Here is a 27,251-nt window from a genome sequence, read left to right as displayed (position 1 = left end):
CTAGAAATATCCAGCTCTTAGGATATTCTTGGTTAGAGTGAACCCATTCATATGAGGTCCATACATTTTGGCGTGAATTTCTTCAAGTAATTTTGTAGCTTCAATAGAATCTGCACATTGCAGAAATCCCAAATCTAGGGTCCTCCTGTAAAGGACTTCCCCATTCAAAAAGAAATTATTAGCCATCCGACGGATCATTTTCTTCTGATTGACAGTTGCATCTTCAAAATACGCCCCAGCTTCAAAGTACCTCCTGATATCGAAATACCATGGCTTTCCATCTGGTTGTTCCTCAACTTGTGCATAATGTGCATGTTGTTTTTTTAAACTTATCTCTAACGAGTTAATATAGCTTTGTTCTAGATTTTGAATCATGGAGGATATAGTGGCCAAAGCATCGGCGAACTTATTTTGTATCCTTGGAACATACTTGAATTCCACTTTCTTGAATCTTCTGTATAATTCTTGTACCAATTCGACGTATAGTGTGATTTTAGGTTTCTTTACTGGCCGTTCACCCCGAACCTAGTGAACCAATAGATTAAAATCTCCAATGACTAATAGCTCTCGAACATTCATATCAATGGTTAGTCTGAGGCCGAGAATGCAAGCCTCGTATTCATCCATGTTGTTGGGGCATGGAAAATGCAGTTTGGCGTAATCGGATAATGTTCACCAACTTTTGATGTTAAGACCGCCTTAATTCCTGAACCCTTGAAATTGATCGCCCCATCAAAGAACTATATCCAACCCGGGTATATTTCAGTAATGTTTTCTCCTACGAACAATACCTCTTTATCTGGGAAATAAGTTAAGAGTGGTTCATATTTTTCATCAACTGGATTCTCTACCAGATGATTCGCTAGGGCTTGCCCTTTGATTGCTTTTTGAGTAACGTATCAATGTCGAACTCACTCAATAGCATTTGCCATTTGTCCAATTTCCCTGTGGGCATTTCCTTTTAGAATATGTACTTCAAATATTCTATTTTGTAGATGAGATACGTTGTATATAACTTCAGGTAATGCTTCAGCTTTTGGTCCACCCAGTTTAATGCACAACACGTTCTTTCCAATAGCGTGTAACGAGCCTCATATGGAGTGAACTTTTTACTCAAGTAATAAATTTCTTTTTCCTTCTTTTCAATTTCATCATGTTTCCCTAAGACACATCCAAATGCATTATTTGAAACCGATAAATACAAAAACAGAGGGCTTCATTCTCTTGGAGGAACTAGTACTAGTAGACTGGATAAATAATCTTTGATCCGGTTAAAAGCCCGTTGGCTTTCCTCAGTCCATTTATTTGACGCATCTTTCATTAATATCTTGAGGATTGGTTCGCAAATAACCATTGACTGGGCTATGAACATACTGATGTAATTTAATCTCCCTAAGAAATTCATAACTTCCTTCTTCGTCTTTGGAGGAGGCAGTTCTTGGATTGCCTTAATTTTTGAGGGGTCAACCTGAATATCCCCTCTACTAACTATGAAACCCAACAGCTTCTCGGCTGGTACCCCAAAAGCACACTTGATAGGATTCAACTTTAAATTGTACTACCACAACCGATCAAAGTACTTTCCCAAATGAGCCAAGTGGTTCGAACTCTTGAGAGATTTGATAATCACATCGTCCATATATATTTCATTCTCTTTATGGATCATATCATGAAATATGGTTGTCATGGATCTCATATGCGTAGCACCAATATTCTTGAAACCGAATGGCATCAACCTATAGTGATAAACACCGCAGGGTGTGATGAAGGCCATTTTCTCTGTATTTTCTCCGTCCATCAGTAATTGATGATACCCGACAAAGCAATCCACGAATGAATGTATTTCATACCTCACATAGTTGTCAGTGAATATGGATGTTAGGTAATGAAAAGTTATCTTTAGGGCTGGCTTTATTCAAGTCCCTATAACCGACACAAATCCTGACTTTTCCATCCTCCTTCGGTACTGGAACAATGTTGGCTAGCCATCTTGGATACAATATTACCTCAACCACGTTGGCTTGGATCTGGTTAGTGACTTCTTCCTTGATTTTTAGACTTAGATTTGGGTTAAATTTTACAAATTTTGCTTCACAGGATTGAACCCCAGATCAATTGAAAACTTATGCAATACAACATTTGTACTCAATCATGGCATGCCATTATAGGACCAAACACATATATCAATGTATTCTGCAAGAAACCCGATGAGTTCTTTTTTTTGTGCTTCTGTAGGATGGACACTAATTCTAGCTTCTTTGACTTCATCGTCATCACCTAGATTAACAACCTCGGTCTCCTCTAGGTTGGGTTTTTCTCGATCCTCAAAATCTTTTAGTTCCTCTGAGAATCAGTCCCGGGTCATTGTTTCTTCATCACAGTCCTCTCATTCATCATCACTTACTTTGCTTTGCTCATTTAGTTTTTGACATGACATAACATTGACAGATTTTAAATTATTATTACTGAAATCATAATCAACATAAGTTATATTATAGATAATTCAATAAAAGTAACTGGAAAACATTTTTGCAATAAGGAAGGCTTTCATTGAAACTTAAAACGTTACAAACGCTGGCTATGATTCGCACTAGTGCGGTCTGAGCCTTTTGGGAAACATATAAAGCAAAAATGAGGTAAATAAAACTTAAAAGGTGGGTATCAATCCTCATTCGAACTACCACTAAATTTGCAAGAGTTAAATTTCATCTTTTCATCTACCACATCAACCGAGGAGTCATGATTGGAGTGGAAGTCTGATTCGACAGCTTCTCCCCTGGTTCATCTTTCTTGATCTCGGTCTTCTCAGGGAAATCCTCTATAATAGCGTCACACACTTCAAACAAGTTCCCTATTCCATCCTTAAAACCATTGCTTGTAGGCTTTATAGATACAGGAAATGACTGGTAGAGCGTAGGTAACTTCTTTGCTAATTCTGGGCCTTCCTTCCTTGTCTCTCTTTCACCTTATTTACTTGGAATATAGCCTAACCTATATTTGAAAAACTTTTCTGGGATCACAACAGGTTCAATGATTCCATCCAAGTTTTTCTCTAAGCCGCATCCGAGCTCAAAACCGCATCTCAGCATAACAGTGGCCAGTATCTTGTAGATCGATGACATTGGCTCATAAGGGGATTAGGTCTTTCTCATCTTCATCCACGATCTCTATCGTATAAAAATCACTCATTTTTGGGACTTCTTTAATTACAGAAATACAACCATTAAGGCGATTTAGATGGCTTTCTTCACCATGGATGACTGCTTCATCATTTTCTAAGATGAATTTTATAGAATGGTATAATGTTGAAGAAACGGCTCCTACTGTATGGATCCAAGACCTTTATAAGAGCAAATTGTAACTTATAGAAATGTCCATCACTTGAAACTCGACCAGGAATTCTACAAGCCTCACTTAAAGACACAACTTGACTTCCGCGATAGTGTTTCTTTGAACCCCATAGAAATCTCTTACATTTATTGTGTTTTGATGTATTTTTCCTATATCATAGTTCAACTGAGTCAGAACAGATAATGGAAAAATATTCAAACCTGGTCAATCATCAGTCAATACCCTGCTAACGATCTTATCTTGGCATCTGATAGTGATATATAATGCCTTGTTATGAATCACTCCTTTGAAGGATAACTTATATCCTATGAAGCTAATGCAATAGGCTCCAACCACTCTACTGATCATGGGCACCAAATTTTCAATACATATGCCTACGGGCACGTATGCTTCTTCAAAGACTTTTAGCAGAGCTTGTCCATGATATTACGAACTCATAAGCTATGTCCAAATAAAAATCTAAATAGGGGTATTCTCTGAATGTTTTATAATAGAGTACTCTTTCGGCTGCTTTATTCTCCAAAATTCTTTGGTTTCCCCTTCAGTGATTGGCCTTTTTTGAGCACTCTTCTTGTATACATCATTGGCAAGCTCCCCCGGAGTGTAGCATCTCCTAGATCTAGTCATTCCTTGCAGTGCAGTGGATTCTACCATAAATTTTCTCTTTCGAGCACTAAGGAAAAAGATTGACGAGGTGCTATGAATTCTACAACTTGGGCTTTGCGGTAACACTTAAGACAACAACTATCTTTTCTATATCTTTCACTTTATCTATCTCTTTCGGGCTAGCCTGCATTATAAACTTGCTCACACCCACTCACCATCTATTTCTATCATACTAATTATTGCCCCCAAATGGTTTGGAAGCAGGTTGGTGGTAATATTTGGCAACACTGTTTGAAGCAAAATTATCTTTTGATAAATCAAATCTTAAATCTTGTACTTCAAATTAATACTATCCTCAGTTGTGTGTCCAACACCTCCTGAATGATATGCACAATGTTGATTGTCATGGAAAAATTGAGAATTGGCATTGGCAGATTTTGGTGGGATAGGTTGGATGAGATCTTCTTTCTTTAGCCTTTCAAATAGTTGAGTTCTAGTTTCAGCCAAAACAATGAAACTTCTGGTGACTTTTTTTTTTATTTGTATAAAGAATATTTTGGTAAGTATGGGGAGGGACTTGATGCTAATTCTGGTTAACTGGGGCTATTTGGTAGGCTTGGAAATTTGGGAGTGGAGCTGAATAAGTGGGCTGATAATTTGGCAATGGAGGTGGGTAATTCAATTGATTGGTAGAAAAATTTAGTTGTGGAGCTTGCGGTCTAGGTTGGGTATAAAACACAGGTTGAGGATTTTGTAGAGCTGAGGGGTATATAGATGGTGATGGGATTTTCCCAGAATGAACTCGAATGATTTTTTTGACTTTGGGTTTGGACTAGAGGATTCGAAAGACATATCTTCTCTCTTATTCTTTGGGAATCCTAAAGATCTAAGTTGTGCAGAGGTTTTGTTGATTTTTCCTGCCCTGAGTCCTTCCTCAACTGTTTCACCGATCTTTACCAAATCAGCAAAGGTAGAACGAACTATTGATATTATTTTATCATAAAACTCTCCCTCTCGAGCTTGAGTAAACACAATGACTGTTTCTTCTGTTATAGGAGGTCACATCTTTGCTGCTTCTTTCTGCCAATGATAGACATATTCATGAAAGAATCCATTAGACTTTTACTTGATGCGGTTTAGAAAATATCGATCAGAAACTATTTCTACATTGTAGGCAAATCTATCAACCAAATTTATGGCTAAAGCACTCCATTCAGAACACTTCTTTAGTTCTTGTGAAGCAAACCATTCTAACGCTTCCCCATTCATGCTTCGACTGAAGAGTCTCATCAGTAATGCCTTATTTCTACCAGCGTCTACTATTTGGTCACAGTATCCTCACAAGTGGGTCATAGGTTTCTAGTACCATTGAATGTCTCAAGCTTAGGTACTTTAAATCATTCAGGCAAGTTCAAGTCAGGGTTAATGCAATGGTCATCATAACTGAAACCTGTTGAATTGGGCAAACCATGTGTTTTATTCATCCTAGCAATCTCTTTCCTTATCATCAGTAACTTCTTAGCATGTTTGTCTTCAGATGCCTTACACTCTTTCTTTATCTTCTTATAGTGGTTAATTTTTAAATTTTAGAGGAATGTATGGTAAGATGTATGTATTACAGTAGCATAGATAGTGACGTGAGTATATTTTGGGTTATCTAAGGATTTGGAGTGGTATGAGCAAAGTTTTGGTATGGGGGAACTGGATTTTGGGGAACGTTGGAATTGAGATTGAAAATAGGGTGAGTATTTTGGGAAGTCAAGGCATTTGTGGAGGTCTTTTGGTCATTTGGAGTGAAGTTTTTAGGATGGTAAACATTTGGATTATTTTCGCAGTTGGTATTGTATGTGGGAGGAATATAGGTTTGGCACGATGGATTGATGGGATTGGCCAGAGTTCTAGGTATAAAAGTGAAGGGTATGCAGTTTGGTTGATTTCCACTATTGGGAGAGCTAAGAAAGGAAATAGGAGTGGAAGCGCATGGTTATCCAAGACGGTCATATTAGCGGCAATGGCCAAATTAGTCATGTTTTTTGCTCATTGTACTTCTTCTTGAAGCTCACGTATTCTCCTGGTTAATTCAGCGATCATATCACCTTGTACCGTTATCGCACCATTCCTAACAGTAATTTTAGTAAGAGCATTATCATTGCTATTGCCAGTCATTCTTTCCTATTCAACTAGGCGATGGTCAAGGGAGTAATTTTTATTTGCCTTAGATCTAGTGAAGTATTGGTGTTCATCCATTTTTTTGTCAACACTGATCAATTTCTACTTACTTGATTACCTGATAAAGTAAAAACAACTCCAAAGGCAAATATGTTAGATCCTGTTGGTGGTATGTAATGTAAGATATCCAACATAAAGTAAACACGTAAAGTTGTTTTCATCTTAGGTAAATTGATCCACGGATGGGTATCGACTTGAAAGAAATTAATGGGTAGGACTTTGTCCGTTGATTATTTGATAAATGGGTCTTGATAGGATTTTTTCTAGGTCTTCTAATTTTAGACCCATATGACTTTCCTTGACAAAGCGAGATATAATAATTTTAAATGATAGAGTCCGAGGTGAAAGACTATCTACGTATCTCACAAAGGAGAAATCTAGCCATACGTAGTTCAAATAGGCAAGGATAAAACTTTATTTCATGGAAATCTCATTTAGAGTTCATTACATTAGGAAAACATCAACATAAAGACCAATGCATAGGTCCTAGATAGATACGGAAATTCCCGCTTCATTCTGCTTCTTCTATATCTTGATCTTGTACGGGAGGTATGACTGATATTTCAACTCTACTTTTCCCTCGCATCTGAAGGTAAGGCTTGTCGCACGCCTTCTTTATCATAGCCTTCAGCCGAATCTTCAGTTTTATGCTCAAAATTCTTATTTTCCTGTGTAATTTATTATTTAACTTTAGCAATTTGCTTGTCAAGTTGATTGATATTCCTAACCACTCTTTTGGTCTCTATTTTGCACATCCCCTCTACTTAGACTAACTCCACTATTCGTCTCTTCAGTCGAATGGTTCTTGAATCCATGATCGATCTTTTTTAAAAAACTTGGAATGTGTTTAAAAAAAGTTAGTGAAAGACTGGTTGAGGACTTTTCTGGGAGACTTGAGACCTGTAATGTTTTGCGCGGACTTTGGATGGTAGACGTATATTTGGCCTGGAGGTTTTCTAAAACTTTATTGAAGAGTAGATCAATTTACGCTTGATTCAACAACGCACATAAGTGCATAAAACAATTATATCACATAAGACAATTATATTACACAACAATAAAATAATAAACGTGTCTTAATTGGATAACCCTTTTGAGCCAAGGGTTGGCTTAGTGGATTTGAACAGAGTATATGTCTTTTAAAATCAATTCATTATCCCTAAAATATTAACAAATGTATAAAAAGGGCATAAAAGACTACAATGTTGCATGAAAAGGGATAGAATCTTTGGGAAAAGGGAAAATAACATGAGAAAAAGAACAAGGTCTCACGAAAGGGATAAAAGAAGAAAACACTATTGTCTATATGTTCCCGGCCTTCTCCCTACCCCAAAGGATAATGAATTAGATTAATTAACATATACTCCTTCAACTCATAAATATGATACATCTGTGATTGACTCGTGGTCAATAGACATAGGTCATGTTTCGGCCCAATACCCCCTCGGGTATTGAGTCGTCCTAGGCTTATACTAAAAGAGAGTTTTGGTTTTGCTTTATCTAGAGTTTGTTTGGACCAGATTCCCAAGCGGACGACTTGGTTTTGGAAATACGAACAGTCATCAAACGCCTAACGTGCTAATAAAATGTCGTATTTCCAACACTTGATTTGGAATTGAACAATAGGGGCCGGTACATCCACGAAATCCCAAAAAGTTATATATTTTGAATATGAAAGTATGTCATAAAATGCAACAATTTAAGATTGCGGAAATTTAAACACATAAACAAACGAACAGTTTAAATATTACAAACCCAAATAGTTAGTCAAACAAGTTAGTACACATATTTGGTTAGAACCTAGTTAAGTCTCCAGCAGAGTCGTCATTTCTGTTTTATGCCCTTTGAATTTCATTTTAAAGAAAATGGTTTCGACTTTTTCAAACTATTTAAAAAATTCACGAAATTTTGGAAATAACTTTGAAAAAATTTATCGAATCGCCACTTGATTTTTATAGAAAATATAAAGAAAACTTAAAGAGATTTTAAAGATTCAAAAACAAAAATAAATCTTTGAAATTAGAGAAACTGAGTAAGGGTTCAATCAACACCCTAAGAAGGTTTTTAAGGCACTTAGGAGCATCCGTTTAAAAATGGTTCACTGAAAGATCGTTTTTAACTAACTCAAAAGGGGTGACTAAATTTACGAAAATGTCGATCTTCTATGAAAATATCAAGCTTGATTGAGCAGTTTTAAAAAATAAATTTATTTCATTCATGTCCAAATAGTTTATTTTTAGGATAAAAGAATTGACTTTGAAAGGAGTATTTGAGCAAAAATTTTAGTAATATAATTTTAAGGCAAATCAATTTTTTTTTTAAGGGAAAGGGTCATTTTTAAAGGAAAATCTATTTAATTAAAATCTTGACTTTAATAAAAATAGATTTTAAGGAGAAATACTAAACCAAAATAAATAAGGAAAATTCAATCAATCATATGAAAATTTATTTTTAGAAGAAAGAAAATTTATTTCTTTTATGTTTTTAGGAAAAAATCTATTTAGCCGAAATAAGATTAATTGATATGTAAACAAAAAGAGAGTCGTCTTGATTCTAAAGCTTGTTTTTAAGAAGATTATACATATATTTTATTTATTTATTTAAAATAATAAAGTGGATAGAAATATTCACGTAAGTAATGAGAAAAAATGAAGATAAATAAAAATAGTGACATCTAAGGGGATTTATCTAGATTATTAATTAAGATGTAAAAATAAATACAAATAAACAAGTTAAAATGAAAACTAAAGAGAAAAGAGTTAAGATTGAGCCCTTATCAAATCTGGTCCAACTTTTCGGCCTATTCTTTATGGATTTTAGGTCCATTTCTGCAGTGCATACCAACTGTATATTCGACTTTAAAATAGTACTGCTGCTTTTTCTGCAATACACTTTATATCAGTGTATAAGAACTGATATCCCCGCCTCAAATGTTGTTATAAGCCATATACTGGAGTATACCAGTAATATTTGACTTGTAAGTCCTATATATTTGCATATATCTGTTGTATACCAATACTGTATCAGTTCCTTCGAACATGTATCTCAATCCGCTTGTAAACTTGGCAAGAGTTTTGACTCGATAAAGGGGGGGGGGGGGGGGCATTGTTGAGGAGGAGAGTCCATTTGGATTCATTAAAGAGTGCATGTTAAAGGAAAAAATATATTAAAATCCGTTCAAAGACAAGTCAATAAAGGAAAACCAAAAGCAACATAATACATCTTCTTACTTAAGATGATACTAGTTTTTTTTTGTCAATATTAAAGAAAAACTCAAGCATAATTAAACATTCTTAATATTGAATCATCTATCACAAATCTTTATTAAAGTAAAAAAAAGAGAAGAATCGTCGAGATAATAGGCTAAAAAGTAAAACTAAATTCGGGTTTAAAAGATACAGGGGACAAAATATAATGCCCAATGTTAACTAACCCATCAAGCATTGTTATCACTGCCTCTTGCTTCCATTTATCAAGTTACTTGCTTTGGAGCACAACCATAACAACAACATACCCAGTGTATTTTCAAATAGTGGGGTCTGGGAAGGTAGAGTGTACACTACCTCAGGTGAAGTAGAGAGGCTGTTTCCGATAGACCCCCAACTTAGAACTGATAACAGTATAACAAACACAAAAGATAAGTCCATATAAACTAGTACAATATGCAAAATAAACTAACACCGCTAACAACAAGATAATACTACAACCACAAGATAATAGTAAGAACTATCTAACCAAAATCATAGACATCAAACAACACCACAAATAAGAAACTACAGACACAGAAAAATGCTCCCTTACTATTACCGATGCACTCCCATCCCCTAACCCTCTACCCTAATCTGCTCCCTCCATACCTTCCTATCAAGGGTCATGTCCTCCGTAAGTTGTAACTGTTTCATATCATGCCTAATCACCTCCCTCCAATATTTTTTCGATCTACCTCTACCCCGCTTAAAACCATCCACAGCTAGTGTCTCACACCTCTGCACTAGAGTATCAGAGCCACTCCTCATCACGTGCCCGAACCAATGTAACCTCACTTCATATTTTCCTCCACCGAAGCAACTCCCACCTTCTCCCGAATAATCTTATTTCTCAACTTATCTTTCCTAGTATGTCCATACTTTCATCACAATATTCTCATCTCCGTCACCTTTAATTTTTGGATGTGGAAGTTCTTAACTGGTCAACATTCTACTCCATACAACATAGCCGACCGGACTGTCACCCTGTTGAACTTACCTTTAAGCTTTGGGGGCACCTTCTTATCACATAAGACTCTCAAAGCGAGCCTCCATTTCAACCACCCTGTCCCAATACGATGAGTGACATCCTCGTCAATATCCCCATTACCCTGAATCATAGACCCTAGATACTTGAAACTCTCCCTCTTCTGAATGGCCTGAGAGTCCAACTTCACCACCACCCCATCCTCCTGCAACACATCACTAAACTTACACTCCAAGTACTCAGTCTTGGTTCTGCTCAACAAAAATCCTTTAGACTCAAGCATCTGTCTCCAAATCTCTAACTTATCATTAACTCCTCCATGAGTCTCGTCAATAAGTACCACATCATCCTCAAATAACATACACAAAGGCACCTTTTCTTGAATATGTCACGTTAAAACATCCATCACCAAGGCAAATAAAAATGGACTAAGAGTTGATCCTTGGTGCAACCCTATCAGAACTGAAAATTGCTCTGAATCTCTATCTGTCGTCCTCACATGAGTCTTCGCCCCATCATACATGTCCTAGATCGACCTGGTGTATGCCACAGTCACCCCTATAGCCTCCAAGCACCTCCACAGAATCTTCCTCAAAACTCTGTCATATGCCTTCTCGAGATCAATAAACACCATGTTCAAGTCCTTCTTCCTCTCTCGAAACTGCTCCACTAATCTCCTCACAAGGTGAATGGCCTCAGTGGTTGAGCGACCTGGCATGAAACTAAACTGATTCTCAAAGATATTCACGATCCTTCTCAGCCTCAATTCTATCTCTCTTTCTTAAACCTTCATAGTATGACTCAACAACTTAATGCCTCTGTAGTTGTTGCAACTCTGAATGTCTCCATTGTTCTTATCTAATGGAACCATCGTAATCTACCTCCATGCTTTCGGCATCTTCTCCACCCTAAACATGATGTTAAACAATCTTGTTAACCACTCCAAACCTGCCCCACTAGTGCTCTTCTAAAAATCTGTTAGAATCTCGTCTGGCCCTGTCGCCCTACCCCACCGCATCCTGCGAATAGCCTTCTTGACATAGACACATATACATATACATATATTTTATATCTAGAATCATGCATACAGAAAAGGTTGCATGGTTTAGAGAGAAAAAGAAAACATCAACGTGCCGAAAATGGTCGTATACAATGAGAGTCATTCTCTAAAGTTGCATTGGCTTTAAAAACACACATCAAGACATGACGAGGCTAAGCGACAACACCAATCAATTGCGGGAAATAAATGTTATGGATGAAAAATTTTAAAGTGATTCAACAGGAATCGACCAAAATAGATATCAAGCAAACTTAAGCTCATCACGTTACTAAAAATGATTTCATCCCCTCTTCGATCGAATCAAAGAATCCTTGGGGAATCCTTAACACAAATAATCTAATCACTATCCAATCTTCATTATTTTTAAACAAATGCGCGAGAATAGAATGCCGATAACAACTCGATGCTTATTTTTAAACGCTCTTATACTCCAAAACATACAAAGAAAAAGAGAAAACTTTTGAACTTTAAGCTTCAAATCCAAATATCAAACACATATGTGTACGTAGGTTCATGCAAGGCCATTTTAATTATTTCTCATATGCGACCTCAAACAGAGTTACCTCAATTCAATGCGAGGGGAAAACAGACTAGTTGAAAGCAACATATCGGGTGCAGAAGGGTGAGACATTCACTTGTTTCCGGACAGGAACTGGGGCATCAAACCTTGACGACAGACTTTCAATGCCAATTTTGACTCGTCAGAACTTATCTTTTTTTTGCCGAAATTGATTTTTGAATACCTATTTTCTTCTCGAATTTCTCAATTACATGGAATTAGAGGAATGCTCCTCTCGAATTCCTATTTTTTCTCTAAAGAATCCTCTTCCTCTCACCTTGTTCTTCAATAAGTATTTATAAGAGATTTTGGGACTGGTTTTGGCCAGGGAGGGGGGAGAGGGACAGAGAGGTACTTGAGAAACTTCGAAAAGAGTTTTTTTTTTAAATTTTAAATGCGGACAAGGTGAATTTTGTACGAACTGGTCTGTTGGTGCTGAGCTGTTGTTGCAGCTATTATTTATCGCTATTATTGCTAGCTGCACGCTGGTGTTGTCGTTGTTATGTATGTCATTTAGCATTATTGTTGACTATTTGTGGAGAAGAAGGATTAAAAGAAGGAAAAATTACACAAACTAGCAACCTTAAGACATTAATTACAACTAATAGCAATAGTTTCTCAAAATTATAACTAATAACAAAACTAGAAATATTTTACCTTTTTTTTTAGAAGCGCGTGTCTTTAAATCATTTTTTTTACTTTACCCTATATTCACGCTACTTTACCAATTTCATTTCCCTGATTTTTTTTTTCAAATATCATTTTTTTCTCTCAAGATCTTGATAAAAACTCTCTCCATCTATTAAGGTAAGTTTATTTTTAGAATTAATGCATGTTATATTTTTCATATAAATTTTTGTATGTATTTTTTTGTCGTCGGTTTTTTTTAATATTCTTCTGCGAATTGGTCTATTTTTTTCTGTATTTGTCGCCATTTTTCTTGAACCTTCGTCTGTGATTTTACATTCAAAAGAGCACATAAAAAGATTTGATGACTCTTTCACCCACTTCTTTTTTTCTCTTTCTCTTTCTAAATCTTGTAATCTTCCATGAACACTGTCAAAATTATATATGGTAACCTTTTTTGTCTTTGATTTTTCAAAAAACTTAACTTTTTACTGTAAATAAAACAGTTGATTTTACTCAACGAGAGATGAAAATGATAGAGTGAAGAATTAGTGGTAGTTTATTTTGATTCAAAGATTTTATTTTATTTTTACCTACACAAAATTATTCTTTCTCTTTTTATGTTCGGATCTGAAATTTACGTGAAGATTATGTGATATTTTGAATTTTTTTTCATGTTGTATTTTTTGGATTTTCATTGTAATTGCAGAATATGCAAATAGTAGTAGTTCAGTTAGAAATATTCAACCAATGAATCTAGTTTCCGATGAAATTCCATCATTTAATCTTGGTTTAACACATGATGAAGACGTTAACTTATGTTCTACTAGTATTGAAGAGTTGAGATCGAAGCAGCGTAGGAATTCTGTAAAAACTTAAAAATCATGAAACGAAAAGCATTGATAAAATCTTCATCCCCAAAATTCACAAAAATTTAAAAATCGATGAAAAAAAGAAGTCGGATGAAAGTTTTCTTTAAAGTTAATTTTTTCTGATCGACTACCATTGTGAAGCAAATTTAAAAATACAACTGTGCAAGTACAGGTATTAATCAACAAACTTTATAATTTTTGTGGTTTCAGTATAATTATAGTGAGAAATTTGCTGAAGAACTTGTACCAAATATGCGTTTCTTTTTAGTTATGTTTAAGTTTACTTTAGATTCAATATCTGCTAGTAGTGTTTTAGAGTAGTTAGAGATTTATGTGCTTAGTAGAAAATAAAGAGAACTTCTAGTGCTAGAGAAATTAAATTGGGGCTTAAATGGAGAGACTTGGACATTGAAGAATAAGTCAAATATCTCCAAGCACAACTTCATTAGTTGGCTGGTTATGCATAACAAAGTGCAAACCAGAACTAAAAATTGACTAAATGGGAAGGGGGGGGGGGTCAAAATGATAGTTACATATTATATAAGCATTTATTATTTGCCTGTTCTTTTTCACAGCAATGCTTAAATACAACACTGGAATGGATGAGCATAACACTAGGGAGGTGCAACGGCTATTGAAGAATGGCAAGACACGTAGTTGGCAAGATTAGTAGAAAATTGGTTTGGGCAGTTTTAGCTTCACTTATCTATCGCATATATGGCAAGTGAGAATGAAGCACTTTGAAATCAAGCAATACCACAACCACATATGATGATCAAGAAGATAAAGGAGGAGTGTAAATATAGACGTTTTGATTTCATTAGAAGAAGAATCAATAGCAACCACTTATAAGATTTATTTTTGTTGTTAAGTTGTATTTTATATTCATTAGTTTTTGACAATGACATATACTTACTTCTTCTTCATAAGCATAATTTTTATATTTAAAATATTTTTGATATTTATTTATATTTAAGATATTTGTATTTGAAATTGATATGTATTTGTATTATATTTTGGTTACTTAAATTTGGATCATTCATGTATTCATAAAATAGATATCTATATGTTGTAATATAAGTATAATATGTATTCTGTAAATACAAAGTGCCACTGCTTTTAAATGTAAAGTATATACATGCCACAGTTTAGATATGTTTTATGAATACATATTGCTAAGATTTGTATTTATGTTAAGTTGTATTTGTTATTCATTAGATTTTGACTATGATATGTACTTATTTCTTCTTGATAAGCAGAATTTTTGTACCAGTTATGTATAAATAAAATACATATGTATTTGATTTGTTTGAAATATTTGAAATGTATTTGTTATTGGTTAGATATGTTTTTTTTTTTGTTATTGCTAATATTTATATTTATTGTTCACTTGTATTTGATATTCCTAAGAGGAAGGCAATGTTTGTATTTTGATGTTTGATAATTTATATTTGAAACAGTGATGTATTCACAAAATACATAGGATAATTTTATGATATATTATATAATGAAACTGTAACATGTATATTATAAATACATATGTCACTGTTTTTATATATAATTGTATTTTTGTGGTGTATAGGTGTTGCGTGATCAGATATACATGGAAAGAGTATTGCCCAAATTTTCTCCACATATAGAATGTCATACGGTCAACGACATTGAAGATCGTATTAAGTCTTTGTTAATGTAGAATCAGTACAAGATGTTTTGTAACAATAGCATTAATTTACCATATATACATATGTATTTAAGCAAATATGCATATGTATTTATGAGTTATCCATAGATTTTTTTCAGTTATGAATATATATCTATGAATAATGCATATTTATGTATGATCAATGCATATATTTTTTTAAAAAAACATATGTATTTAAAGTTTTGATTACGTAATTGATATGTCTTTATATGTATTTTTTATTTAATACATAAAGGTATGTTAACTTATTTTTAGTATTTATAGATGGACATAGGTACTTAATAGATTCTCATATATATTTTTTCAGATTAAAAATTTGGTAAGTGTGGCTTCCAGTTTCTTAGGTATAAATCAATGATGTTCTATGTCTTGTACAATATATTTATAATGAATTAAGTTAAGCAAGTTCAGTAAAAAAAATTGCAACAATTTAACTATAACAAGTTCAATAACATCAAATATTTTTATAAAAAATTACAATCATATAACTATCAGTGAAAAATGAAGCAATTATTTTTTGACATTAGCTACATCATGAACAAATCAACATTTAAACTATAACTGCAACATTTAAACTACAACAATATTATTGTACATTTTCCAATAGACGCCACATACATGCATAATGTGGTACATCATTGTACACACCACCAACAACTTTTATGATGCTTGTAGTTTCATTATATGTTTTCTTTCACCGTATGTTTTCTTCAGATTCCTAAAGAACCAAGTCCAAGATGCATCATTTTCAGAATCAAGTATACCACATGTCAAAGAAAATATATGTCCTGCATATTAAAAAAATACATATAAGAATACATGATTTTTATACATAAAATATTGCATATGTATATAATAAATACATAGAGCTGAAAATATATGAAACTGCCAGTGAACACATAAACGTACTGCATATGTATATTATAAATACATACAGCTGGAAACATATGTAATCTTCATAATATTGTTTATATGTTCATCTACAAGTGTGTTTAACAAGAACAGGTATGCTTCCCATTGTCAATCTCTAAAACACAAAAAATAGTAAAAATAAAATTAAATATCAAATATGTATTATATACAACAACTAATTCATATATACAAAACTGTAAAAAGAATTTCAATGAAAAGAAATCTTTTATTCGAATACTAGTTATCATCAACTAAAATTCAAATTTAACGTATAACAATTGTATCTCAATTTTTACATTACATAACAACACAGATAACTTTGAATTTTAAAAAAAGAATTTTGATCAAACCATTTTTTTTTAGAATCGAAAAAATTGATATACGATCTCAGATTTTTAAATTTTACTACTCCTATGCAATTTTGTTACAAGTTTTTCAGTAATTTTTGTGATTTTATTTTATGAAAATCACAAATAAAATCAAGTTTGTTTAAATCTCAAATACGTACTATATAAAACAACTAATTCGTATAGACAAACTGCATATGTATAGTATAAATACATACAGCTGGAAACATATGAAACTGTCAGTGAACACATAAAAGTACCACATTTGTATATTATAAATACATATAGCTGGAAACATATGTAATCTTCATAATGTTGTTTATATGTCCATCTATAAGAGTGTTTAACAAGAACAGGTATGTTTTTCATTGTCAATCTCCAGAACACAAAAAAATAGTAAAAATAAAATAAAATATCAAATACGTACTATAACAACAACTAATTCGTTTATACAAAACTGCAAAATGAATTCAAAAAAGAAAAAAAATTAGTCGAACACCAGTTATCCTAGACTAAAATTTAAAATTAATGATAAAAATTCCATCTCAACTTTCAAATAACAGAACAATAAGGACAAATTTGAAATTGAAAAGAAAAAATCGATTTAAATAATCTTTTTTGACAACTGAGAAAATTGATATATGATCTCCAATTTTTTGAAACCTTCGACTGCTACACTAATTTATTACAATTTCTTCATCAATCTTTGCACTTTTATTTTAGTAAAACCACAAATAGAATTAAGTTTGATGATCAATACCTGTAATTGTACCGTTGTATTTTTAATCCTTTCTTCAAAATGTCAGTCGATCAGCATAAAAAATAACTTGAAGGAAAACATTTTGATTTGAATCTATATTTTGGATTTGAATTGAGATGCTGATTATGAAAACCGTTTTTGATTTGAATTAGTAGCTGTAATTTAACGGTTGTGGTAAAAAAAAAGAGTTTTAAAAGGTTAAGAAATCTGTAAGATTAAATGTCCCTTAAATTAAGGAACCATTTTTCCTTATTAAACTCAAACAGATTTGAGTTAAATTAGGAATAGAATCTTTAATTGTATATGTATTTAAATAGCAACAGTTTACTCAAATACAAAATACATATTGTTATTTTTTATAATTTTGAAACTGTTGCTATAAAAGTTACAATCAAGACTCTATAGTTGCTATTTCTGAAATTTTCCCTTAAAAGAATCGGGATGGGTCGAGTCAGGAGGCTAATTGGGTCGGCTGGTGAGTATTATTGAGAAGGGGTTGAACCTTAGAGTGAATTGGGGCTATGTAATTGTGGGCTGTTGAAAACTTTGAAAGGAATGGGCATGGTTGGGAATGGGCTGGCTTGTGGCCCAAAATTTTAAAAAATGAGAAAGGGGTAGAAATTTGGCCATTTTTAAAATGACAAACTTACACTAAAATTTTAGTCAACTTTATTTAAATATTAACCAAATTGGATATCAATTGATCAATTGCATTGCAATTGTGGTCAATTTTATAAATTGACTAAATTGAATCAAGACTTGAAATAAATTAACGACTAATTCAATCTCAAGTTTCTTAGTTTGATAAAATCAAATACATATTCCTTTAGATAAATTATTTTTGAGAACAAATTATAACTAAATCATGATTTAAACAGTTTGAATTAATGTTCAAGATAAGCCACGACTAAAATTTAATATTCCGTAAAATAAATAATTAAGTAGCAAAATTATGTAATTTCATATAATTGAATACGAAACTATATAATTGCTATTTAAAATGGAAAGATTACCTAGATAGATATTTTAAAAAGCTTTTATTCTGATAAAATAAATATTATAATTTTATTAATATTGAAGAAACTTTGGAATAAATTCAGTCGCAGAGGACAAAAATTAGGTGTCAAACACTTACACTAAAATATATAATTTTTGAAAAGTGAGTTGAACTTTTTATACTTCACAAAAAAATTTCATAATAGATAAAATTATTTATATTAAATAGTCAAACGTTATACATGTAAGATCTGTACAGTTAAACTAGTAAAAACAAATACTACACTTGATCTTAGCCATAAGGACGAAAAAGATAGGCTTCTTCGGGTTATTCTCAAAAATAGACCCAAATTAGGGTGACTTTCAAATTTTAGCCCCAAATAAAAATGTTTTGTTAAAATAGCCTTTACTTGTTAAGTCATATTTTTTTGGATGAAATTACCCCTCCTCCAATATATTCGTTGTTAAATCTCTTTCTTTCGCTCTTTCTTCCAAATTCGCATAATCGACTTTCAAACATGTTCGCAGAATTGACTTTAACCGTAAGGTTTCTTCAGGTATGAATTTTATCATCAAAATTCATTGTGGTAATTTTAGCTTATTGATGCATTGTGGTAATTTTAGCTTATTGATGCATTGTGGTAATTTTAGCTCGTTATATAATTAGCATATTGATTTAATTTTTGGGGAGGTGAACGTAAGCTGAAGTTGGGCTATGCTGTTATTGTAGTAACATATTTTTCATTGAGGAATTGTGTTCAACAAGTTTTGGGGAGTTCGTTATTGCAGTTATAATTATGTTTGAGTTGTTGAGGGGCATTAATATGGGAGTTAACGTTAATCGCAATATTTTTTGGTAAGGCCAAACGTATAAGGTCAAGGTGGTACAAGAAATTAGTTCCAAGTATTTCAAACTAATGGTATAATTAGCATTAGAAGATGAGGAGGAATTGTTAGAAGATGATGAGGATTTGTGCCATTGGTATTAGTGGGGTTTGTTATAGTTACTTTTCTGTTAGTACTATGTGTTGTTCCTTGTACTTCCTTTACTTTTTTGTTGGGCTGCTTTGGACTGTTTTTCTCTTGATCCAGAGGGTCGATTGGATACATCCTCGCTACCTATGAGTTGGAATAAGGTAGGGGTAATTTTGATTACACTCTACCCTCTCTCCGACTCCACTTTATGGGATTACACTAGGTATGTTGATGATGCTGTTGTTGTCTTTTGAGATTTCTGTTCGTCATAATTCTTAATTTGTTTTGTTCTGTGGCTTTACTTGCATTTATAAATAAGTTTGTTTTTGCTGTGATTTTGTTGACTTGATGATGCTACTTGTTTGTTCAAATTGTGTTCATAAGTCATAAAGTTTGCTCTGTGCTCTTTACATTTGCTTCGATGAACATCTTTGGCAATTTTTTCCTAATTTAATTAGTTTCAACTGTCGATTATCAAGTTGCATTTGCTCAAGTTTGTTGTTGATTAAAAAATTTCATCTTTCGCTCAATTTTTGCAGTTGTATATGAACAATTTGCATTTGGTAGAATGTATGTGCTTTTGGTTTTACATAAAGCAAGGTCATTGCACGCGCATGTATACATACTAGATTGCCTATTGTGGAAGCGTACACATGTATAACATACTAGGTTGCCCTTTGTGGAAGTGCACTAAAATGGTTTTCTTGCTTTTATTATTCCAGCGTTGTAGAATTTTGGTATTTTTTTAGGGTGAAACTTTTAGTGCTCGCCCTAAATTTGTATATGAACTGCTTTTTGTCTGAGTAGAGGCTCTAGTGATGAGTTTTAACTTATGCTTATGTTCTCATTGCAGCTTATGCTCTTTATTTTACAGAAAGCAAGTGTCAATTTACACACATATAACATACTAGGTTGCATATTGTGGAGGTGCACTAAAATACTTTCAATGTTCATAAAAGATTTATAGTAATACCAATGGCATAAAACTCAAGAATAGTCAGTGCATCCTTTACTTTCAAGGTTATACTATTAGAGTATTGAGTTGATAAACTATGTTGTATCACTTGCAACCTATCTCTGAAGTAAACAACCCTCTCAGAATCACCCTATAATGTGTGTTATTCAGTAGTTTCAAGTGAGATTTTAGCTTCTTCAGATTCTGTCATACATTTCAAGTTACGCCCCATGGGCAAGAGTTGACATTGCCTTAGTCTGTAATGATTTAGAAAATGACCTATAACTCTTACCCTAGAGGCAAGACTTAGACAGTTATGCCTCATAGGTAAGAGTTGACACTGCCTTAGTCTGTAATAATTTGATAGATGACCTATAATTCTTGCCCTAGAGGCAAGACTTAGACAGTTATGCCTCATGAGAAAGAGTTGACATGTCTTATCTGTAATGATTTGGCAAATGACTTATAACTCTTGCCTGCATATATTGACATTTTGACATCAGGAGATTAAATATCAAAATAGTCATATGAGCACCTAAGAACACGAAAAATATTCAAATTAACAAGATAAAGATTCGGTTGCACATACCCATAATAATGGTCCTTAATGTTTTATTATGACAGCTCCCTGGCCTCTGGCATCTCATGCCTATAAGGGCACTCCAAACCTCATGTGCATTGGCCACATATATAAAAACTGCAAACATGTGCATTGGATGTTAGTTATTTTTATAGCGGATGCCTGCCCATAGGTTAGATGTGTGATTGTTTATGATTTGATATTAGATGTTTGATCGTGGATTTTGTGTAGTTGACTATCTGCTCATATACTAGAAACATGTTTATTTGTGATTTAGTGTTGGTTGTATATCTAAGGTTTTCTATAGTTGAGATTCAGCTTATAGGTTAGATGTGTGATTCTTTGTGATTTTGTGCTCTATTTGTTTGATTACTGAAGCTCTGTATAATTGGTTCTGCTCCTGTAAATAGATGACTGAATCACTCTTCTCTTCTCTTCTCTTAATAGCATTCTATAGCTTTCAAGATTACAATAAATATAAATTATCATTTATTTATAATTTTATTTACAGGTAGACCCCATTTATGCAACTAGATTTTTTGTAAAGGATCTGATCACAAAACCCCGAGATATGAAAGTTCTACTTGGGAGAAAACAAACAACCAGATATCCTTGCAGAACAGAATCTTCAAGAAAATATTATAGATGTTCGACATGCAAAAAAATCGAGCACAACAGATCAAATTGTCACTATACTCCTATCCTTCATCCATATGCAAGAAGATACAGAAAGAAAAATAAAAAAAAAACATGATTAGTTTTACTTTTTATTCGAGAAGTTGGATCAAAATAGTAGTTATCATAGGATTCTTTGATCCCATATTTTAGTTAGTAACAAGTACTTTTGACTTTCAATCACGAATGTCTTCTTATTTATTTGAAGTTTTAACTTGTGATGAAGTATTTAACCCAATACCTTCTTATTGATTGTTCCTAAAAGTTACTTAGCATGTTAATTTTTTTTATATATTAAAAGGTAATGCTAACATGATATATTAATGAATTGAAATAAAAAAAGAACAAGTTGTGCCCCATGAGCAAGAGTTGACTTTCTCTTAGTCTGTAATGATTTGTCAGATGATCTATAACTCTTGCCCTAGAGGCAAGAGTTTTACAAAAGAACAAGTTGTGCCCCATGGGCAAGAGTTGACTTTGCCTTAGTCTGTAATGATTTGACAAATGATCTATAACTCTTGCCCTAAAGACAAGACTTTTAAATCACAAAAGAACAAGTTGTGTCCCATAGGTAAGAGTTGACATTGCCTTAGTCTGTAATAATTTGACAGATGATCTACAACTCTTGCCCTAGAGGCAAGACTTTTAAATCACAAAAGAACAAGTTATGCCCCATGGGCAAAAGTTGACATTGCCTTAGTCTGTAATGATTTGACAGATTATCTACAACTCTAGCCCTAGAGGCAAGACTTTTAAATCACAAAAGAATAAGTTGTGGCCCATGGGAAAGAGTTGACATTGCCTTAATCTGTAATGATTTGACAGATGATCTACAACTCTTACCCTAGAGGCAAGACTTTTAAATCATAAAAAAACAAATTGTGCCCCATGGGCAAGAGCTGACATTGCCTTAATCTGTAATCTATAATGATTTAATAGATGATCTACAACTCTTGTCCTAAAGATAAGACTTTTAAATCACAAAAGAACAAGTTGGGCCCCATGGGAAAGAGTTGACACTGCCTTAGTCTGTAATGATTTGACATATGATCTACAACTCTTTTCCTAGAGGCAAGACTTTAAAATCACAAAAGAACGTGTTGTGCCCCACGGGCAAGAGTTGACATTGCCTTAATCTGTAATCTATAATGATTTCACAGATGATATATAACTCTTTCCCTAAAGGCAAGACTTTTAAGTCACAAAAGAACAAGTTGTGTCCCATGGGCAAGAGTTGACATTGCCTTAGTCTGTAATAATTTGACAGATGATCTACAACTCTTGCCCTAGAGGCAAGACTTTTAAATCACAAAAAATAAATAAGTTGTACCCCATGGGAAATAGTTAACATTGCCTTAGTCTGTAATATGTAATGATTTGACAAATGATCTATAACCTTTTCCCTAGAGGCAAAACTTTTAAATCACAAAAGAACAAGTTCTGCCCCATAGGCAAGAGTTGACATTGTCTTAGTCTGCAATGATTTGACAAATAATCTATAATTCTTGCCCTAGAGGCAAGAATTAGACATCAAAGGAACAACAATTATGCTATTCCACTAAGTCTAACTAATTGAATATTGTGTAGTTCTTTCCTTAGAGACAAAATGTATCTTAGGAATTTTTAAAAAAAATTAATGTATGTGAAATAATTTACACCATTTCACTATGTCTAACTTATGAGATACTCTAACATAAGTTGATAACTCAAAAAAGAGAATATATCATGACCTTTATATAACTTTACTTGACAAAAATAAACTCACAAGTAAAAAAGATCAAAATCGAAAAATTTGATATCAAAAAGTCGAAAGAGCAAGTATTAAACTAACGAGAAAAATAAAACAAGAAAAAATAATGCAACAATTTACAAAAGGATAAGCAAAAATCGTGGCAAATAAGTTGAAAGTAAACACTGTCAATTATAACATGAGTGACCATCTTTAAACATCATAAAAAAAATAAAAGAAAAACTTAAATCCTCTTAAGAATTTTTCACGTCTTCAGCGGTACAAAATTCATCTTTTATAGAAATATGATAGAAATATCAGGTGGCGTTGAAGTTATTAGAATAAAACTAGGACCATAATCTTCATCTGATACTTTGCATCGCTTTCTTTTCCTAGAAAGCAAGTCATCATGAAGTGTTGAAAGATCAATTTCTCCACTTTGAAGTTTGGCATAAATCTGAGAATTGGTTTCAAACTTGACTTCATCTTCAAGAATAGGCACATTTTGTTCTTGCATTTCATTCAGCCCCTTGAAATTCGCAATGCCAACTCCTGCCCGTCACATGGTTTATGTAATTCCTAAATAAGCTCCACAATAGAATCACACTTTGATTCTAGAGACTATATAAAAAAAATTAATAATGTCAACAACACAATCAACACAATTATTGATATAATGATGTTGTTTCTATTGAGTAACAAATCTAATGTAAAAATTACCATAATATAGCTTATAATCCCATCTAAAGAAGTGTCAAGACGAGTCTTAATAGAAGATGTCACCTTCTGCATGAAAATTGTAAAAAAAAAAGAACGATTACTAAAGTAAGTTAGAAACTTAACACTGAATTATGATTTGAACAGTAAAATAATACAGATATATTCAATATTAAAGAAATACAGAGTGACACAAAGTCCACCCAACTAATAGTTATACCCCATGGGCAAGATTTGACTCTAGCATAATCTTTATTAATTTAGTAAATGGTCTCTAACTCTTGCCCAAAAGGCAAGACTTTTAGATCATAAATGAATAAGTTGTGGCCCATGGGCAAGAGTTGACACTACTGATTTGGCAGATGATCTATAACTTTTGCTCTAGAGGCAAGACTAGAAACAATTTTATGAGCCATTATTAAGTGCCCAACTTTTCTCTCTACTTCAGCAAGCACTGGAGAACAAGTTGAGCCGTTGAGGGTAAGCTGGAGAAGATGTGCACAAAGCCAGCTCTCTCCTAAACGGCTAAGCAGTAATTACAAAGTGGCAAATCAACAACCTACTATTAAGTGTTTATTATATGTATGTAAATTAAGTAATAATTGGAACCAATCCAACTAGTTAGCATACTAGCAATGTAAAGAACATGAAGCTGGAGGCTTACAAACACAATGGCGGAGAAAAGGATCAAAAATCACAAATATGTACATTAAATACAAATAGTTTGCCCAATTACATGATTTTCTCACTCTTTTTGAAAATGAAGACCTTAACTCAATAAGCTTCCAGTGATTCCACTTTTTATTTCTCATTACAGGTCCTGCAAAGTTATAGATAAGTACAAGCAACAATTCACGGTGTTCCTTTCTCTAATCGCTTTTCTTCACACACAAATGAACAAAATCAACTTCTTCTACTAATAGTAGGTCCTAACTTCTTTATTCACTTTTCTAGTTCTGTACGCTTACGCAATGTAAATGAAGCCTTAACATGTTGTCATTCATAGAAGCAATTCAACATAGTTCAACTAATCAACAACTGAATATAAATTAAACCAAAACAGAAAAACAGGTTTAATACACTCAATAAAATCATAAAATTTCCTTGTGAAAATTTTTTAACGATAACTGGTGAACAACTAAATGTTCAGTTTTTAGCCTTCTAAAGCTAGACGTTCTCCAGATTCAAGTCTGTAAACCAAACTAAACACACTCTTTTGAGATTCATTGCATTACGTAGATTATTGACCTGTGACATTTTTTGGTTATTCAAACACAAATATCAAAAGAATAATAATTACAAGAGCAAGCATTTTCTTGTTGCACTCAAGGGTAAGGGTGTGGGACTGTGGTCGAGTGGTCAATGAAGTGTTTGAGAACTACGAGGTCTCATGTCTAAAATCCAGCAAAAACAAAAATATTAGGTGATTTCTTACTATCTATTCTAGCCTTGGTGGATAGAGTTGCCCAGTACTTGTTGTTGACAGAGACCCTACAGAAATGGAATATTCGTCAAGGTGTATGTAAGTTCAACCCATCACTAGGGTCGGATATAAGCACATTGACCAGAGGAAATGACCAAAAAGCACAAATAGCCAAGCTAGAATCTTATAAAGATGATTTCTGACCAAAATAAAAAAGAACAAAATAAATAAAGTAACGCACTAACACCTTTGCCAGCACAGTATCTGGGACACACATAAAAACATGCACAAAACAGGCAAACAAGTTGTCACTAACCTACATTGCTTTTATAAAGTGGGTTAGTATTATTTATTTCATTATTTGATGGACCTTAGCCTACAACACTATACAAATTCAATTGTTACTATGAATTACTTACAAATTAAGTGATGAATAAGACCGTATACAACTTAATAACTAATTGTACTTTGGGATGACAATAAATATCAATCAAATAGACTCACCACTTATCAATTCACACTTGTATTTTCCTCTTTCAAATTTTCTATAACTCGTCATGTAAAGATTTTAATACTAAGAAAAGTGTTGTGCTATAGTTGTTGTAGCTCCTACTCTAGCTCTATTAGCTCTGCCATTCGAATATATCACCTGCATCTACCTAAATTATCTAAGATAAATCCACTATCAATTTTTCATCAGTCAATACGTGGATTAACTCTCAATATGATAGGAAAAGCAAAACGTTAGGTGTATCGACTCTAAGAGATCTGATATTGCTCCAAGGATAGTATCCAACTATCCAACTAATAAAATTAACACTATAGAGCTAAAATGTTGCATGTATTGACTAGTTCAAACATATTTTTCTTTCATAGGTAACATCTCAGCTACCTCCATTACGTACAATCAATGACTTGTTTTCCTATTACCCCACTCCCCATCTTTCTCTATCTTCTCCTCCACACAAATTTTCCACTATTTGGAAATGAGAGGATTATAGTAATACATGTATAGACACTCAAAGTTAGCCTTAACTGACAATGTAAAGAACATGAAACAGGAGGCTTATAAGCACAATGACCGGAGAAAACGACCAAAAAGCACAAATAGCCAAGCTAGAATCTTATAGAGATGATTTCTGACCAAAATAAAAAAGAACAAAAGGAATAAAAGATCACACTAACACCTTTGGCAGCACATAAAAACATGCACAAAACAGGCAAATAAGCTGTCACTGGCCCAACACAGACACTTTGAAGCTTATATGAAAAATAGTCTGAATCATACCTCATTGTAAGCTAATTCTCAAGTCATTTCAGTTTACAAAATTAGAACAAAGTTGTTACATTAAAGTGTTAAACAAACTTAACAGAAAAAACCCAATTATTGGCATATTTGACTTCAACATTCATCATTTGTACATAATATTACTAAGTTAGTGGATGATCTATAAATCTTGACATAGACGCAAAGGCTGAGCGCCCATAGAAACAAGTAATGCCTCATGGGCAAGAATTGATCCTACCACATTGTCTATTAATTAAACAAATGCTCAATAACTCTTGCCCTATAGGCAAGACTTATCCCACAAAGAAACAACTAGCCCCTATGGATAAGAGTCGACACTATTTTGTTCTGTAATGATTTGATAGATCCTCTATAATTCTTGCCCTAGAGGAAAGAATTAGCTCACGATAAACATATTTAAAGAAAGATAGGCTGACAAAGAATTCTTCATTGGTAAAATATATAAAAAGTGAAGTTGCAATTTTTTTAGTATACTAACAGACATTGATGTAAAATACATGTAAATGATAAAGTGAATTTAGTAGAAGCTTACATCAACAATGATATCAATTAAGTTTGAAGGTAAAAGTCCTGAAAAATTGAAAGCAACATCCACTGAGAGACGCTCTATTTCTTCATCAGAAGCAACATCCAT

The 27,251-nt window shown here is 33.1% G+C and overlaps 1 protein-coding gene across 1 annotated transcript; it reads right to left on the bottom strand.

The window, feature by feature from the left end:
- Positions 1 to 27,251, bottom strand: LOC124896214. The gene is made up of 2 exons (XM_047407743.1): positions 27,150 to 27,251; positions 1 to 525 (listed from the first exon to the last, which is right to left on the bottom strand). Exons 1-2 carry the CDS (start codon positions 27,249 to 27,251, stop codon positions 1 to 3), a joined length of 627 nt encoding a protein of 208 aa, XP_047263699.1.

Source organism: Capsicum annuum, chromosome 2, assembly GCF_002878395.1.
Source record: "Capsicum annuum cultivar UCD-10X-F1 chromosome 2, UCD10Xv1.1, whole genome shotgun sequence".
NCBI lineage: Eukaryota > Viridiplantae > Streptophyta > Magnoliopsida > Solanales > Solanaceae > Capsicum > Capsicum annuum.
Note: the sequence above shows the minus strand (reverse complement) of the source record. Positions and strands in the feature narration are given on the sequence as shown.